Here is a 16747-nt window from a genome sequence, read left to right on the forward strand (position 1 = left end):
ATACTGGTCCTATTAGATTACATGGACAGGGGGACCTGATCCTAGACCAGTTCTATGACTGAATACTGGTCCTATTAGATTACATGGACAGGGGGACCTGATCCTAGACCAGCTCTATGACTCTGAATACTGGTCCTATTAGATTACATGGACAGGGGGGACCTGATCCTAGACCAGCTCTATGACTCTGAATACTGGTCCTATTAGATTACATGGACAGGGGGGACCTGATCCTAGACCAGCTCTATGACTGAATACTGGTCCTATTAGATTACATGGACAGGTGGGACCTGATCCTAGACCAGCTCTATGACTGAATACTGGTCATTTAGATTACATGGACAGGGGGACCTGATCCTAGACCAGTTCTATGACTGAATACTGGTCATTTAGATTACATGGACAGGGGGGACCTGATCCTAGACCAGCTCTATGACTGAATACTGGTCCTATTGGACAGGTGGGACCTGATCCTAGACCAGCTCTATGACTGAATACTGGTCCTATTAGATTACATGGACAGGGGGGACCTGATCCTAGACCAGCTCAATGACTGAATACTGGTCCTATTAGATTACATGGACAGGGGGACCTGATCCTAGACCAGTTCTATGACTGAATACTGGTCCTATTAGATTACATGGACAGGGGGGACCTGATCCTAGACCAGCTCTATGACTCTGAATACTGGTCCTATTAGATTACATGGACAGGGGGGACCTGATCCTAGACCAGCTCTATGACTCTGAATACTGGTCCTATTAGATTACATGGACAGGGGGGACCTGATCCTAGACCAGCTCTATGACTGAATACTGGTCCTATTAGATTACATGGACAGGTGGGACCTGATCCTAGACCAGCTCTATGACTGAATACTGGTCATTTAGATTACATGGACAGGGGGACCTGATCCTAGACCAGTTCTATGACTGAATACTGGTCATTTAGATTACATGGACAGGGGGGACCTGATCCTAGACCAGCTCTATGACTGAATACTGGTCCTATTGGACAGGTGGGACCTGATCCTAGACCAGCTCTATGACTGAATACTGGTCCTATTAGATTACATGGACAGGGGGACCTGATCCTAGACCAGCTCTATGACTCTGAATACTGGTCCTATTAGATTACATGGACAGGGGGGACCTGATCCTAGACCAGTTCTATGACTGAATACTGGTCCTATTAGATTACATGGACAGGGGGGACCTGATCCTAGATCAGCTCTCTGAGAGGCTTGATACAGAGTTTTGTGGTCTAAGAATGTCAGACAAACTTCCAACAATCAGTTTGAAATGAAATGACAACCCAGTCTATTTAGGCCGAGCCATCCTTCCTTTGTTGTCATGTATTTTATTACCATACCCCTTGGTCTCCCCCTCTCTCTCTCTCTCCCCCCCCAAGGCGCTGGTAGGTCAGTTTGCGACCTCGTTGCACGCAGAGTCTGCCGGGGCTATCCTAGCAAACGCCACCAACTGGGAGGAGCTAGAGATCCAGGAAGAGGCGGAGTCAGGGAGCAGCGTCACCTCCAAGATCAGACTTCCTGTCCAGGTAAGAGTGATGTTATGACATCATCGCTCAGCTCAGCAGGACCTGACCAGTAGTGTCTCACAGACAGGAGAAAGGATTCTCAAATAGAAAATTAACACTGAGATGCTGCAATATTATCTCTCTGTCTCCCTCTGTCTCTCTCTCTTTCTCTCTCTCTCTGTCTCCCTCTCTCACTCCCCCCTCTATCTTCCTCTCTCTGTCTCTCTCTGTCTCTGTCTCGCTCCCCCTCTCTCTCTCTCTGTCTCTGTCTCGCTCCCCCCTCTCTCTGTCTCCCTCTCTCAACTCCCCCCTCTCTCTGTCTCTCTCTCTGTCTCTCTCTCTCTCTCTCTCTCGCTCCCCCCTCTCTGTCTCTCTCTCTCTCTCTGTCTCGCTCCCCCCTCTCCCCCCCCCCCTCCTCTCTCCCTCTCCCCCCCCCCCCCCCCCCCCTCCCTCCATAGCCGTCATGGTTTGTCCAGTCTCTGCTGTTCCACCTGTGTCTGGAGGTGAATGGTGTAGGGGGTCATGCTGTGCCCCGCCCCACCCTACAGGAGTTACTACAAGGCTGCATGGACCTGGTGCTGCACCAATACCAGAACCTCATACACACAGCGCAGGACAAGGTAACACACACACAGCGCAGGACAAGGTAACACACACACACACACAGCGCAGGACAAGGTATAACACACACACACACACAGCGCAGGACAAGGTAACACACACACACAGCGCAGGACAAGGTAACACACACACAGCGCAGGACAAGGTAACACACACACACACACACAGCGCAGGACAAGGTAACACACACACACACAGCGCAGGACAAGGTAACACACACACACACACAGCGCAGGACAAGGTAACACACACACACACACAGCGCAGGACAAGGTAACACACACACACAGCACAGGACAAGGTAACACACACACAGCGCAGGACAAGGTAACACACACACACACACACAGCGCAGGACAAGGTAACACACACACAGGGCAGGACAAGGTAACACACACAGGGCAGGACAAGGTAACACACACACACACACACAGCGCAGGACATGGTAACACACACACACAGCGCAGGACATGGTAACACACACACACACACAGCGCAGGACAAGGTAACACACACACACACAGCACAGGACAAGGTAACACACACACACACACACAGCGCAGGACATGGTAACACACACACACAGCGCAGGACATGGTAACACACACACACACACACAGCGCAGGACATGGTAACACACACACACACACAGCGCAGGACAAGGTAACACACACACACACAGCGCAGGACAAGGTAACACACACACACACACACAGCGCAGGACAAGGTAACACACACACACACACAGCGCAGGACAAGGTAACACACACACACACACAGCGCAGGACAAGGTAACACACACACACACAGCGCAGGACAAGGTAACACACACACACAGGGCAGGACAAGGTAACACACACACACACAGCGCAGGACAAGGTAACACACACAGCGCAGGACAAGGTAACACACACACACACAACGCAGGACATGGTAAGACACACACACACAGCGCAGGACAAGGTAACACACACACACAGCGCAGGACAAGGTAACACACACACACACACACAGCGCAGGACAAGGTAACACACACACACACAGCGCAGGACAAGGTAACACACACACACACAGCGCAGGACAAGGTAACACACAGGGCTGACACTGTAATCATAGAGCACACCTGGATAACGAAATTAGTTATCATCCTAAAGAGATGAACATCCCCCCCCCCTTCTATCTCTCTCTCCCCCACCCCCCCTCTCTCTCCCTCTCCCCCCCTCTCTCTCCAGGACTGTCCATTCCCTATGACTCAGAACAGGTCTCTACAGCTGTTATTTGACCTGAGATATCTCACTGCTACCCTGGGTACCAAACTAGAGGATGGCAGGGGATTCCGCTCTCAACAAGACCCCAGGTACACACACACACACACACACACCTGGTCTCTGTATGTTACAGGGTTCAGTAACATCCTGGTCTCTCTGTGTGTTACAGGGTTCAGTAACATCCTGGTCTCTGTATGTTACAGGGTTCAGTAACATCCTGGTCTCTGTATGTTACAGGGTTCAGTAACATCCTGGTCTCTCTGTATGTTACAGGGTTCAGTAACATCCTGGTCTCTGTATGTTACAGGGTTCAGTAACATCCTGGTCTCTGTGTGTTACAGGGTTCAGTAACATCCTGGTCTCTGTATGTTACAGGGTTCAGTAACATCCTGGTCTCTGTATGTTACAGGGTTCAGTAACATCCTGGTCTCTCTGTGTGTTACAGGGTTCAGTAACATCCTAGTCTCTGTGTGTTACAGGGTTCAGTAACATCCTGGTCTCTCTGTGTTACAGGGTTCAGTAACATCCTGGTCTCTCTGTGTGTTACAGGGTGCAGTAACATCCTGGTCTCTGTGTGTTACAGGGTGCAGTAACATCCTGGTCTCTGTGTGTTACAGGGTTCAGTAACATCCTGGTCTCTGTGTGTTACAGGGTTCAGTAACATCCTGATCTCTCTGTATGTTACAGGGTTCAGTAACATCCTGATCTCTCTGTATGTTACAGGGTTCAGTAACATCCTGATCTCTCTGTATGTTACAGGGTTCAGTAACATCCTGATCTCTCTGTATGTTACAGGGTTCAGTAACATCCTGATCTCTCTGTATGTTACAGGGTTCAGTAACATCCTGGTCTCTGTGTGTTACAGGGTTCAGTAACATCCTGGTCTCTCTGTATGTTACAGGGTTCAGTAACATCCTGGTCTCTGTGTGTTACAGGGTTCAATAACATCCTGGTCTCTGTGTGTTACAGGGTTCAGTAACATCCTGGTCTCTCTGTATGTTACAGGGTTCAGTAACATCCTGGTCTCTGTATGTTACAGGGTCCAGTAACATCCTGGTCTCTCTGTGTGTTACAGGGTTCAGTAACATCCTAGTCTCTCTGTATGTTACAGGGTCCAGTAACATCCTGGTCTCTCTGTATGTTACAGGGTTCAGTAACATCCTGGTCTCTGTGTGTTACAGGGTTCAATAACATCCTGGTCTCTGTGTGTTACAGGGTTCAGTAACATCCTGGTCTCTCTGTATGTTACAGGGTCCAGTAACATCCTGGTCTCTCTGTATGTTACATGGTTCAGTAACATCCTGGTCTCTGTGTGTTACAGGGTTCAATAACATCCTGGTCTCTGTGTGTTACAGGGTTCAGTAACATCCTAGTCTCTGTATGTTACAGGGTTCAGTAACATCCTGGTCTCTGTATGTTACAGGGTTCAGTAACATCCTGGTCTCTCTGTATGTTACAGGGTCCAGTAACATCCTGGTCTCTCTGTATGTTACATGGTTCAGTAACATCCTGGTCTCTGTGTGTTACAGGGTTCAGTAACATCCTAGTCTCTGTATGTTACAGGGTTCAGTAACATCCTGGTCTCTGTATGTTACAGGGTTCAGTAACATCCTGGTCTCTGTGTGTTACAGGGTTCAGTAACATCCTGGTCTCTCTGTATGTTACAGGGTTCAGTAGCATCCTGGTCTCTGTGTGTTACAGGGTTCAATAACATCCTGGTCTCTGTGTGTTACAGGGTTCAGTAACATCCTGGTCTCTCTGTATGTTACAGGGTTCAGTAACATCCTGGTCTCTGTGTTACAGGGTTCAGTAACATCCTGGTCTCTCTGTGTGTTACAGGGTGCAGTAACATCCTGGTCTCTGTGTGTTACAGGGTTCAGTAACATCCTGGTCTCTGTGTGTTACAGGGTTCAGTAACATCCTGGTCTCTGTGTGTTACAGGGTTCAGTAACATCCTGATCTCTCTGTATGTTACAGGGTTCAGTAACATCCTGATCTCTCTGTATGTTACAGGGTTCAGTAACATCCTGGTCTCTGTGTGTTACAGGGTTCAGTAACATCCTGGTCTCTCTGTATGTTACAGGGTTCAGTAGCATCCTGGTCTCTGTGTGTTACAGGGTTCAATAACATCCTGGTCTCTGTGTGTTACAGGGTTCAGTAACATCCTGGTCTCTCTGTATGTTACAGGGTTCAGTAACATCCTGGTCTCTGTGTGTTACAGGGTTCAGTAACATCCTGGTCTCTCTGTATGTTACAGGGTTCAGTAGCATCCTGGTCTCTGTGTGTTACAGGGTTCAATAACATCCTGGTCTCTGTGTGTTACAGGGTTCAGTAACATCCTGGTCTCTCTGTATGTTACAGGGTTCAGTAACATCCTGGTCTCTGTATGTTACAGGGTTCAGTAACATCCTGGTCTCTGTGTGTTACAGGGTTCAGTAACATCCTGGTCTCTGTATGTTACAGGGTCCAGCAGGTGTGTGATTCGCTGGAGAGCTACATTGATCCCTTTGACCTGGATGTGTTCATGCCGCCATTCAACAGCAACCTCAACCGCCTATCACAGAGGAGTTCGGTACGAATAGCGATTGGACTAGCGACTAACGCGATTGGAGACTAAAATAAATCATGATAGTCAGTGTAGAGTAGGGTTATCCTGGGTTATCATGGGTTATCCCGGGTTATTCTGGGTTACCCTGTGTTATTCTGGATTAACCTGGGTTATTCTGGGTTATTCTGGGTTATCCTGGGTTATTCTGGATTAACCTGGGTTATTCTGGGTTATCCTGGGTTATTCTGGGTTATCCTGGATTATCCTGGGTTATTCTGGGTTATCCTGGGTTATTCTGGGTTATCCTGGGTTATTCTGGGTTATCCTGGGTTATCCACTGTGTATTGATCGTTCAGTAACTTTGGTCACAATTGGTAGCTCTCTCAGAGGTGCTGTTGGGGATTCAGATGTTGTATTGACGTTGTGTGTTTATATTGTACGATTGTAGTGTTTTGGTTGCGTTAAGGTTGTTGTGCTAACATTGCGATAATGTTGTAATAACATTTAAAATGGAATTTCCAGGTCAACAAAACAAAAAAAGAAGAGAGAAATGGTTGATAGTAACGGAGAAAATGTCCAACTTTGGCCTCTTCTCTGAGAAGGCTGTTATATCATAATGACACAGCACCAAATGTTCTGTAAACACCGGCTGAGAGGCTCGTAGGATTTCACAGCCGCTACAGATCACAGTGTTACAGAATACAATAACAATCCTCCAGTCTGACGGCAAGTCCCTATCATCAGATATGAGAACAATCCATAACATAAATCATGGAGTCTAGTGACCATCAACTCACATCCTCTACAACCACAACACAGGAAATCATGGAGTCTAGTGACCATCAACTCACATCCTGTACAACCACAACACAGGAAATCATGGAGTCTAGTGACCATCAACTCACATCCTGTACAACCACAACACTGGAAATCATGGAGTCTATAGTGACCATCAACTCACATCCTCTACAACCACAACACGGGAAATCATGGAGTCTAGTGACCATCAACTCACATCCTCTACAACCACAACACAGGAAATCATGGAGTCTAGTGACCATCAACTCACATCCTGTACAACCACAACACAGGAAATCATGGAGTCTAGTGACCATCAACTCACATCCTCTATAACCACAACACCGGAAATCATGGAGTCTAGTGACCATCAACTCACATCCTCTACAACCACAACACAGGAAATCATGGAGTCTATAGTGACCATCAACTCACATCCTGTACAACCACAACACGGGAAATCATGGAGTCTGGTGACCATCAACTCACATCCTGTACAACCACAACACAGGAAATCATGGAGTCTAGTGACCATCAACTCACATCCTCTACAACCACAACACTGGAAATCATGGAGTCTATAGTGACCATCAACTCACATCCTGTACAACCACAACACAGGAAATCATGGAGTCTAGTGACCATCAACTCACATCCTGTACAACCACAACACGGGAAGTCATGGAGTCTATAGTGACCATCAACTCACATCCTGTACAACCACAACACAGGAAATCATGGAGTCTAGTGACCATCAACTCACATCCTCTACAACCACAACACTGGAAATCATGGAGTCTATAGTGACCATCAACTCACATCCTGTACAACCACAACACAGGAAATCATGGAGTCTAGTGACCATCAACTCACATCCTCTACAACCACAACACGGGAAATCATGGAGTCTAGTGACCATCAACTCACATCCTGTACAACCACAACACGGGAAGTCATGGAGTCTATAGTGACCATCAACTCACATCCTCTACAACCACAACACAGGAAATCATGGAGTCTAGTGACCATCAACTCACATCCTGTACAACCACAACACCGGAAATCATGGAGTCTATAGTGACCATCAACTCACATCCTCTACAACCACAACACAGGAAATCATGGAGTCTAGTGACCATCAACTCACATCCTGTACAACCACAACACCGGAAGTCATGTGATTTACACACAGGGGAAATGTAGCAATATGCTAAAGCCCTGTGTTAATGACTTAATTCTCTTTAAATGTCCCCATTCCAAACACTGTTAATGACTTAATTCTCTTTAAATGTCCCTATTCCAAACTCTGTGTTAATGTTGTGTGGTTCCAGGTGTTGTTGGGGTTGTTGACGGGGACAGAGAAGCAGTTTGTTTCCCGTGGTAACAGCGCGGCCTCTCAGGAACCATACAACATCCTGCCGCTGGCCAGCACCCAGATCAGGTGACTACACACACCAGCACCCAGATCAGGTGACAACACACACCAGCACCCAGATCAGGTGACAACACACACCAGCACCCAGATCAGGTGACAACACACACCAGCACCCAGATCAGGTGACTACACACACCAGCACCCAGATCAGGTGACACCACATCAGGACACACACCAGCACCCAGATCAGGTGACTACACACACCAGCACCCAGATCAGGTGACACCACATCAGGACACACACCAGCACCCAGATCAGGTGACTACACACACCAGCACCCAGATCAGGTGACTACACACACCAGGACACACACCAGGACACATATTCATTAATAAAAAGTATCTCTGAATAGGAGTTCTGATATTGGATCACTGGACAGGTAGAACCTGATCCTAGACCAGCTCTATGACTGAATACTGGTCCTATTAGATTACATGGACAGGGGGACCTGATCCTAGACCAGCTCTATGACTGAATACTGGTCCTATTAGATTACATGGACAGGGGACCTGATCCTAGACCAGCTCTATGACTGAATACTGGTCCTATTAGATTACATGGACAGGGGGACCTGATCCTAGACCAGCTCTATGACTGAATACTGGTCCTATTAGATTACATGGACAGGGGGGACCTGATCCCAGACCAGCTCTATGACTGAATACTGGTCCTATTAGATTACATGGACAGGGGGACCTGATCCTAGACCAGCTCTATGACTGAATACTGGTCATTTTAGATTACATGGACAGGGGGACCTGATCCTAGACCAGCACTATGACTGAATACTAGTCCTATTAGATTACATGGACAGGGGGACCTGATCCTAGACCAGCTCTATGACTGAATACTGGTCCTATTAGATTACATGGACAGGGGACCTGATCCCAGACCAGCTCTATGACTGAATACTGGTCCTATTAGATTACATGGACAGGGGGACCTGATCCTAGACCAGCTCTATGACTGAATACTGGTCCTATTAGATTACATGGACAGGGGGACCTGATCCTAGACCAGCACTATGACTGAATACTAGTCCTATTAGATTACATGGACAGGGGGACCTGATCCTAGACCAGCTCTATGACTGAATACTGGTCCTATTAGATTACATGGACAGGGGGGACCTGATCCCAGACCAGCTCTATGACTGAATACTGGTCCTATTAGATTACATGGACAGGGGACCTGATCCCAGACCAGCTCTATGACTGAATACTGGTCCTATTAGATTACATGGACAGGGGACCTGATCCTAGACCAGCACTTTTACCTTGAGATGCCTTATGAGTAGGCTTCAGGTCCATTAGTATTATAGCCCAGTACCCTGTCTATAGGCTACAGGTCCATTAGTATTATAGCCCAGTACCCTGTCTATAGGCTACAGGTCCATTAGTATTATAGCCCAGTACCCTGTCTATAGGCTACAGGTCCATTAGTATTATAGCCCAGTACCCTGTCTATAGGCTACAGGTCCATTAGTATTATAGCCCAGTACCCTGTCTATAGGCTACAGGTCCATTAGTATTATAGCCCAGTACCCTGTCTATAGGCTACAGGTCCATTAGTATTATAGCCCAGTACCCTGTCTATAGGCTACAGGTCCATTAGTATTATAGCCCAGTACCCTGTCTATAGGCTACAGGTCCATTAGTATTATAGCCCAGTACCCTGTCTATAGGCTACAGGTCCAGACGTATTTTAACCCAGTACCCTGTCTCTGTTCTCCAGGTTTGGGCTGTTACCTCTGAGCATGACCAACTCCCGTAAAACCAAGTCCTCCACACAGGGAACTGACATCACACGCCCACTGGTGAGTCACACGGACGGACGAGCGGGGTGGGGTGTTGGGGGAGGACGGACCGGCGGGGAGGGGGAGGACGGATGGGTGGGGGAGGGCGGGGGGGTGTTGGGGGAGGACGAGGTCTGAGGTTGAACGTATAGCTGAGGTTTTCATATAAACCTGCCTGTATGAATGTCAACCTCACTTCAAGTTTCAGTCTGTTTTTTAACCTTGGCCATGTCTGTTGATTTCCTACGATGTGTATCATGATGTTTTATGTCTGCATTTCCAGCTGTTTTGAGGGCAACAGACCCAGGACAGCAGCAACAGGTCATTGTGTGTGTGGGGTATCTTTAGTGTGTGGGTGGTATCTTTAGTGTGTGTGTGGGTGGTATCTTTAGTGTGTGTGTGGGTGGTATCTTTAGTGTGTGTGTGGGTGGTATCTTTAGCGTGTGTGTGGGTGGTATCTTTAGTGTGTGTGTGGGGTATCTTTAGTGTGTGTGTGGGTGGTATCTTTAGTGTGTGTGTGGGTGGTGTCTTTAGTGTGTGTGTGGGTGGTATCTTTAGTGTGTGTGTGGGTGGTGTCTTTAGTGTGTGTGTGTGTGGTGTCTTTAGTGTGTGTGTGTGTGGTGGTATCTTTAGTGTGTGTGGTGTCTTTAGTGTGTGTAGTGTCTTTAGTGTAAGTGTGTGTGGTGGTATCTTTAGTGTGTAGTGTCTTTAGTGTGTAGTGTCTTTAGTGTAAGTGTGTGTGGTGGTATCTTTAGTGTGTAGTGTCTTTAGTGTGTAGTGTGTGTGGTGGTATCTTTAGTGTGTAGTGTGTGTGGTGGTATCTTTAGTGTGTGTGGTGGTATCTTTAGTGTGTGTGGTGGTATCTTTAGTGTGTGTGGTGGTATCTTTAGTGTGTGTGGTGGTATCTTTAGTGTGTGTGTAGTGGTGTCTTTAGTGTCTTTAGTTATCTATCTTTAATGTGTAATATTCTATGTGCCATGAAGTGTTTTTACAGTGGGGAGGTTTGCAGTGGGGAGGTTTGCAGTGGGGAGGTTTGCAGTGGGGAGGTTTGCAGTGGGGAGGTTTGCAGTGGGGAGGTTTGCAGTGTGGAGGTTTGCAGTGTGGAGGTTTGCAGTGTGGAGGTTTGCAGTGGGGAGGTTTGCAGTGGGGAGGTTTGCAGTGGGGAGGTTTGCAGTGGGGAGGTTTGCAGTGGGGAGGTTTGCAGTGGGGAGGTTTGCAGTGGGGAGGTTTGCAGTGGGGAGGTTTGCAGTGGGGAGGTTTGCAGTGTGGAGGTTTGCAGTGTGGAGGTTTGCAGTGTGGAGGTTTGCAGTGGGGAGGTTTGCAGTGGGGAGGTTTGCAGTGGGGAGGTTTGCAGTGGGGAGGTTTGCAGTGGGGAGGTTTGGTTGTTAACGTGGCTTCTGGTTTGGTTTGATGTTGCCTCAGATCGCTAACTAACAAGGACATGTGACCTGCTTCCTCACTGCCATCCCATTCCCTGTATAGTACACTGTTTTTGAGCCCTGTGGGTTTTTGCTGACGGCTAACCTGGTTTCACGCTGTCTGCCGGGATCTGCAGTCAATTCATGAATCGGCAATGTTCCTATTTTTTATCTTAAGAGGATTTTTCAATTCTCCTCAACTGATTTTTGTAGTGACGTGGATTTGACCTCCATCCTGCCTCACACCATTCCAAACCATATCTGTGACCAGACAAACAGCGAGTGTTTTCACATCCATTTTCCATGGGGGTGCATCTCAATACTCTGACGTGGCTTCCTCTCATTGTCTCCTCGCCTTCATCTGCACTGATCTGAACGAACAAAACAAAGGAAGCCGACCCGCTTCCTTGCTTATTAGGGAGGAGACAAGGACATGAGGCCAGGGTCGAGTTCATGTCACGCACAGAATGGAAAACATTAGTTCAGGTAGTCTCTCTCTATTTCTCTCAGTTCAGGTAGTCTCTCTCTATTTCTCTCAGTTCAGGTAGTCTCTCAGTTCAGGAAGTCTCTCAGTTCAGGTAGTCTCTCCCTATTTCTCTCAGTTCAGGAAGTCTCTCTCTCTCAGTTCATGTAGTCTCTCAGTTCAGGAAGTCTCTCAGTTCAGGTAGTCTCTCCCTATTTCTCTCAGTTCAGGAAGTCTCTCTCTCTCAGTTCAGGTAGTCTCTCAGTTCAGGTAGTCTCTCCCTATTTCTCTCAGTTCAGGAAGTCTCTCTCTCTCAGTTCAGGTAGTCTCTCAGGTCAGGTAGTCTCTCCCTATTTCTCTCAGGTCAGGAAGTCTCTCAGTTCAGGTAGTCTCTCCCTATTTCTCTCAGTTCAGGTAGTCTCTCTCTCTCAGGTCAGGTAGTCTCTCGCTATTTCTCCCAGTTCAGGAAGTCTCTCAGTTCAGGAAGTCTCTCAGTTCAGGTAGTCTCTCAGTTCAGGTAGTCTCTCAGTTCAGGTAGTCTCTCCCAATTTCTCTCAGTTCAGGAAGTCTCTCAGTTCAGGAAGTCTCTCAGTTCAGGTAGTCTTTCCCTATTTCTCTCAGGTCAGGTAGTCTCTCAGTTCAGGTAGTCTCTCTCTATTTCAGTTTCAAAACGTTATCTTCTGCATAGTGCCTAATGAACATCACCAAGTTCAGACTGTTAAGTAATTCACCCCATATCTGTTGTGTTAAATCCTCTCCTCCATGTCTCTCTCCCCTCCTATAGGCCTCACCCACCTGTAAACCCGCCCATGACGACACCTTCCGCCCTGGCAACCTGTTCAGACAGCTAGCCAATCAGGAGGAGGAGCCCGTGGCGCCGCCGTCGCTATTCAAGCTGGGCTGGCTCTCTGGCATGTCCAAATAAGGGGCTAATGTCCCTAATGACACTCTCTATTCCCACTATGTAGTGCACTACTTTTGACAAGGACCTATGGGAACTATTCCCACTATATAGGGAATAGGGTGTCATTTAACACTGAACCCAAATAAGGAGTGTGACTGTTTTGTATTCGTTAAACACCTTGTACTGTACAGAGACTGTTAGAAGATATGAATCAATATTACAGTTTGAACAGGTCATTAATGAGATTGTGTTGATGTGTGATTCATTTTATTAATATAGTGGAGATAATGTTTTAGCATATACCTGACCACTGTCTGGGTCCTGCTGCTAAGACTGGAGACAGGTGAGGATAGTCACACACACAGACAGTACACACACATACAGACAGTACACACACATACAGACAGTATACACACATACAGACAGTATACACACATACAGACAGTACACACACATACAGACAGTACACACACATACAGACAGTACACACATACAGACAGTACACACACACAGGCAGTACACACACACACACACAGGCAGTACACACACACACACAGGCAGTACACACACACACAGGCAGTACACACACACACAGGCAGTACACACACAGGCAGTACACACACACACACACACACACACACACACAGGCAGTACACACACACACACACAGGCAGTACACACACACACACAGGCAGTACACACACACATTATATTTTATAATAATTGGGTCGGAGACCTGATTATCAGAACAGAGGTAGAGGGAAACAGACAGACAGACAGACAGAGTGAGTGAGTGTTGGAACCAGACAGACAGAGTGAGTGTTGGAACCAGACAGACAGAGTGAGTGTTGGAACCAGACAGACACACAGACAGACAGACACACAGACAGACAGAGAGAGAGACAGACAGACAGACAGACAGACAGAGTGAGTGAGTGAGTGTTGGAACCAGACAGACAGACAGACAGACAGAGAAATGATGTAAAAGACATATGAACAATACACCACCTACAGAGGGACATGTGAGACTTACAAACACACACAAATATAACATACATTTTGCAGACTGGTAACGATAACTGTTATCTATCTAGTTGCAGACTGGTAACGATAACTGTTATCTATCTAGTTGCAGACTGGTAACGATAACTGTTATCTATCTAGTTGCAGACTGGTAACGATAACTGTTATCTATCTAGTTGCAGACTGGTAATGATAACTGTTATCTATCTAGTTGCAGACTGGTAACGATAACTGTTATCTATCTAGTTGCAGACTGGTAACGATAACTGTTATCTATCTAGTTGCAGACTGGTAACGATAACTGTTATCTATCTAGTTGCAGACTGGTAACGATAACTGTTATCTATCTAGTTGAAGACTGGTAACGATAACTGTTATCTATCTAGTTGAAGACTGGTAACGATAACTGTTATCTATCTAGTTGCAGACTGGTAACGATAACTGTTATCTATCTAGTTGCAGACTGGTAACGATAACTGTTATCTATCTAGTTGAAGACTGGTAATAATAACTGTTATCTATCTAGTTACAGACTGGTAACGATAACTGTTATCTATCTAGTTGCAGACTGGTAACGATAACTGTTATCTATCTAGTTGAAGACTGGTAACGATAACTGTTATCTATCTAGTTGCAGACTGGTAACGATACCTGTTATCTATCTAGTTGAAGACTGGTAACGATAACTGTTATCTATCTAGTTGCAGACTGGTAATGATAACTGTTATCTATCTAGTTGAAGACTGGTAACGATAACTGTTATCTATCTAGTTGCAGACTGGTAACGATAACTGTTATCTATCTAGTTGCAGACTGGTAATAATAACTGTTATCTATCTAGTTGAAGACTGGTAATGATAACTGTTATCTATCTAGTTGAAGACTGGTAATGATAACTGTTATCTATCTAGTTGAAGACTGGTAATAATAACTGTTATCTATCTAGTTGCAGACTGGTAACGATAACTGTTATCTATCTAGTTGCAGACTGGTAATGATAACTGTTATCTATCTAGTTACAGACTGGTAATGATAACTGTTATCTATCTAGTTGAAGACTGGTAACGATAACTGTTATCTATCTAGTTGCAGACTGGTAACGATAACTGTTATCTATCTAGTTGCAGACTGGTAATGATAACTGTTATCTATCTAGTTACAGACTGGTAACGATAACTGTTATCTATCTAGTTGCAGACTGGTAATGATAACTGTTATGTATCTAGTTGCAGACTGGTAATAATAACTGTTATCTATCTAGTTACAGACTGGTAATGATAACTGTTATCTATCTAGTTGCAGACTGGTAATGATAACTGTTATCTATCTAGTTGCAGACTGGTAATGATAACTGTTATCTATCTAGTTGCAGACTGGTAATGATACCTGTTATCTATCTAGTTGCAGACTGGTAATGATAACTGTTATCTATCTAGTTGCAGACTGGTAATGATAACTGTTATCTATCTAGTTGAAGACTGGTAACGATAACTGTTATATATCTAGTTGCAGACTGGTAACGATAACTGTTATCTATCTAGTTGAAGACTGGTAACGATAACTGTTATCTATCTAGTTGCAGACTGGTAACGATAACTGTTATCTATCTAGTTGCAGACTGGTAACGATAACTGTTATCTATCTAGTTGCAGACTGGTAACGATAACTGTTATCTATCTAGTTGAAGACTGGTAACGATAACTGTTATCTATCTAGTTGAAGACTGGTAACGATAACTGTTATCTATCTAGTTGCAGACTGGTAACGATAACTGTTATCTATCTAGTTGCAGACTGGTAACGATAACTGTTATCTATCTAGTTGAAGACTGGTAACGATAACTGTTATCTATCTAGTTGAAGACTGGTAACGATAACTGTTATATATCTAGTTGCAGACTGGTAATAATAACTGTTATCTATCTAGTTGCAGACTGGTAATGATAACTGTTATCTATCTAGTTGAAGACTGGTAACGATAACTGTTATCTATCTAGTTGCAGACTGGTAACGATAACTGTTATCTATCTAGTTGCAGACTGGTAACGATAACTGTTATCTATCTAGTTGCAGACTGGTAACGATAACTGTTATCTATCTAGTTGAAGACTGGTAACGATAACTGTTATCTATCTAGTTGAAGACTGGTAACGATAACTGTTATCTATCTAGTTGCAGACTGGTAACGATAACTGTTATCTATCTAGTTGCAGACTGGTAACGATAACTGTTATCTATCTAGTTGAAGACTGGTAACGATAACTGTTATCTATCTAGTTGAAGACTGGTAACGATAACTGTTATATATCTAGTTGCAGACTGGTAATAATAACTGTTATCTATCTAGTTGCAGACTGGTAATGATAACTGTTATCTATCTAGTTGAAGACTGGTAACGATAACTGTTATCTATCTAGTTGAAGACTGGTAACGATAACTGTTATCTATCTAGTTGCAGACTGGTAACGATAACTGTTATCTATCTAGTTGAAGACTGGTAACGATAACTGTTATCTATCTAGTTGCAGACTGGTAACGATAACTGTTATCTATCTAGTTGCAGACTGGTAACGATAACTGTTATCTATCTAGTTGCAGACTGGTAACGATAACTGTTATCTATCTAGTTGAAGACTGGTAACGATAACTGTTATCTATCTAGTTGAAGACTGGTAACGATAACTGTTATCTATCTAGTTGAAGACTGGTAATGATAACTGTTATCTATCTAGTTGAAGACTGGTAACGATAACTGTTATCTATCTAGTTGAAGACTGGTAACGATAACTGTTATCTATCTAGTTGCAGACTGGTAACGATAACTGTTATCTATCTAGTTGCAGACTGGTAACGATAACTGTTATCTATCTAGTTGCAGACTGGTAACGATAACTGTTATCTATCTAGTTGAAGACTGGTAACGATACCTGTTATCTATC

The 16747-nt window shown here is 45.2% G+C and overlaps 1 protein-coding gene across 3 annotated transcripts in view; it reads left to right on the forward strand.

The window, feature by feature from the left end:
- Window positions 1-13073, forward strand: part of cog1 (component of oligomeric golgi complex 1) — a 34560-nt gene extending 21487 nt beyond the window's left edge. For 2 of the 3 annotated variants that reach the window (XM_090197675.1, XM_090197674.1), the window contains exons 10-16: window positions 1411-1557; window positions 1995-2156; window positions 3390-3514; window positions 5889-5997; window positions 8103-8212; window positions 9941-10022; window positions 12667-13073. In XM_090197675.1, the coding sequence (XP_090053801.1) occupies window positions 1411-1557; window positions 1995-2156; window positions 3390-3514; window positions 5889-5997; window positions 8103-8212; window positions 9941-10022; window positions 12667-12807 (876 nt within the window). In that variant the 3' untranslated portion in view covers window positions 12808-13073. Of the gene's footprint in view, window positions 1-1410; window positions 1558-1994; window positions 2157-3389; window positions 3515-5888; window positions 5998-8102; window positions 8213-9940; window positions 10023-10284; window positions 10323-12666 lie in introns of all 3 variants that reach the window. The other variant, XM_090197676.1, reaches the window with a different exon arrangement.
- Window positions 13074-16747: the final 3674 nt, after the last annotated feature.

The sequence above is a fragment of the Oncorhynchus mykiss genome, chromosome 13 (genome assembly GCF_057628025.1).
Source record: "Oncorhynchus mykiss isolate SJ-2025 chromosome 13, ASM5762802v1, whole genome shotgun sequence".
NCBI lineage: Eukaryota > Metazoa > Chordata > Actinopteri > Salmoniformes > Salmonidae > Oncorhynchus > Oncorhynchus mykiss.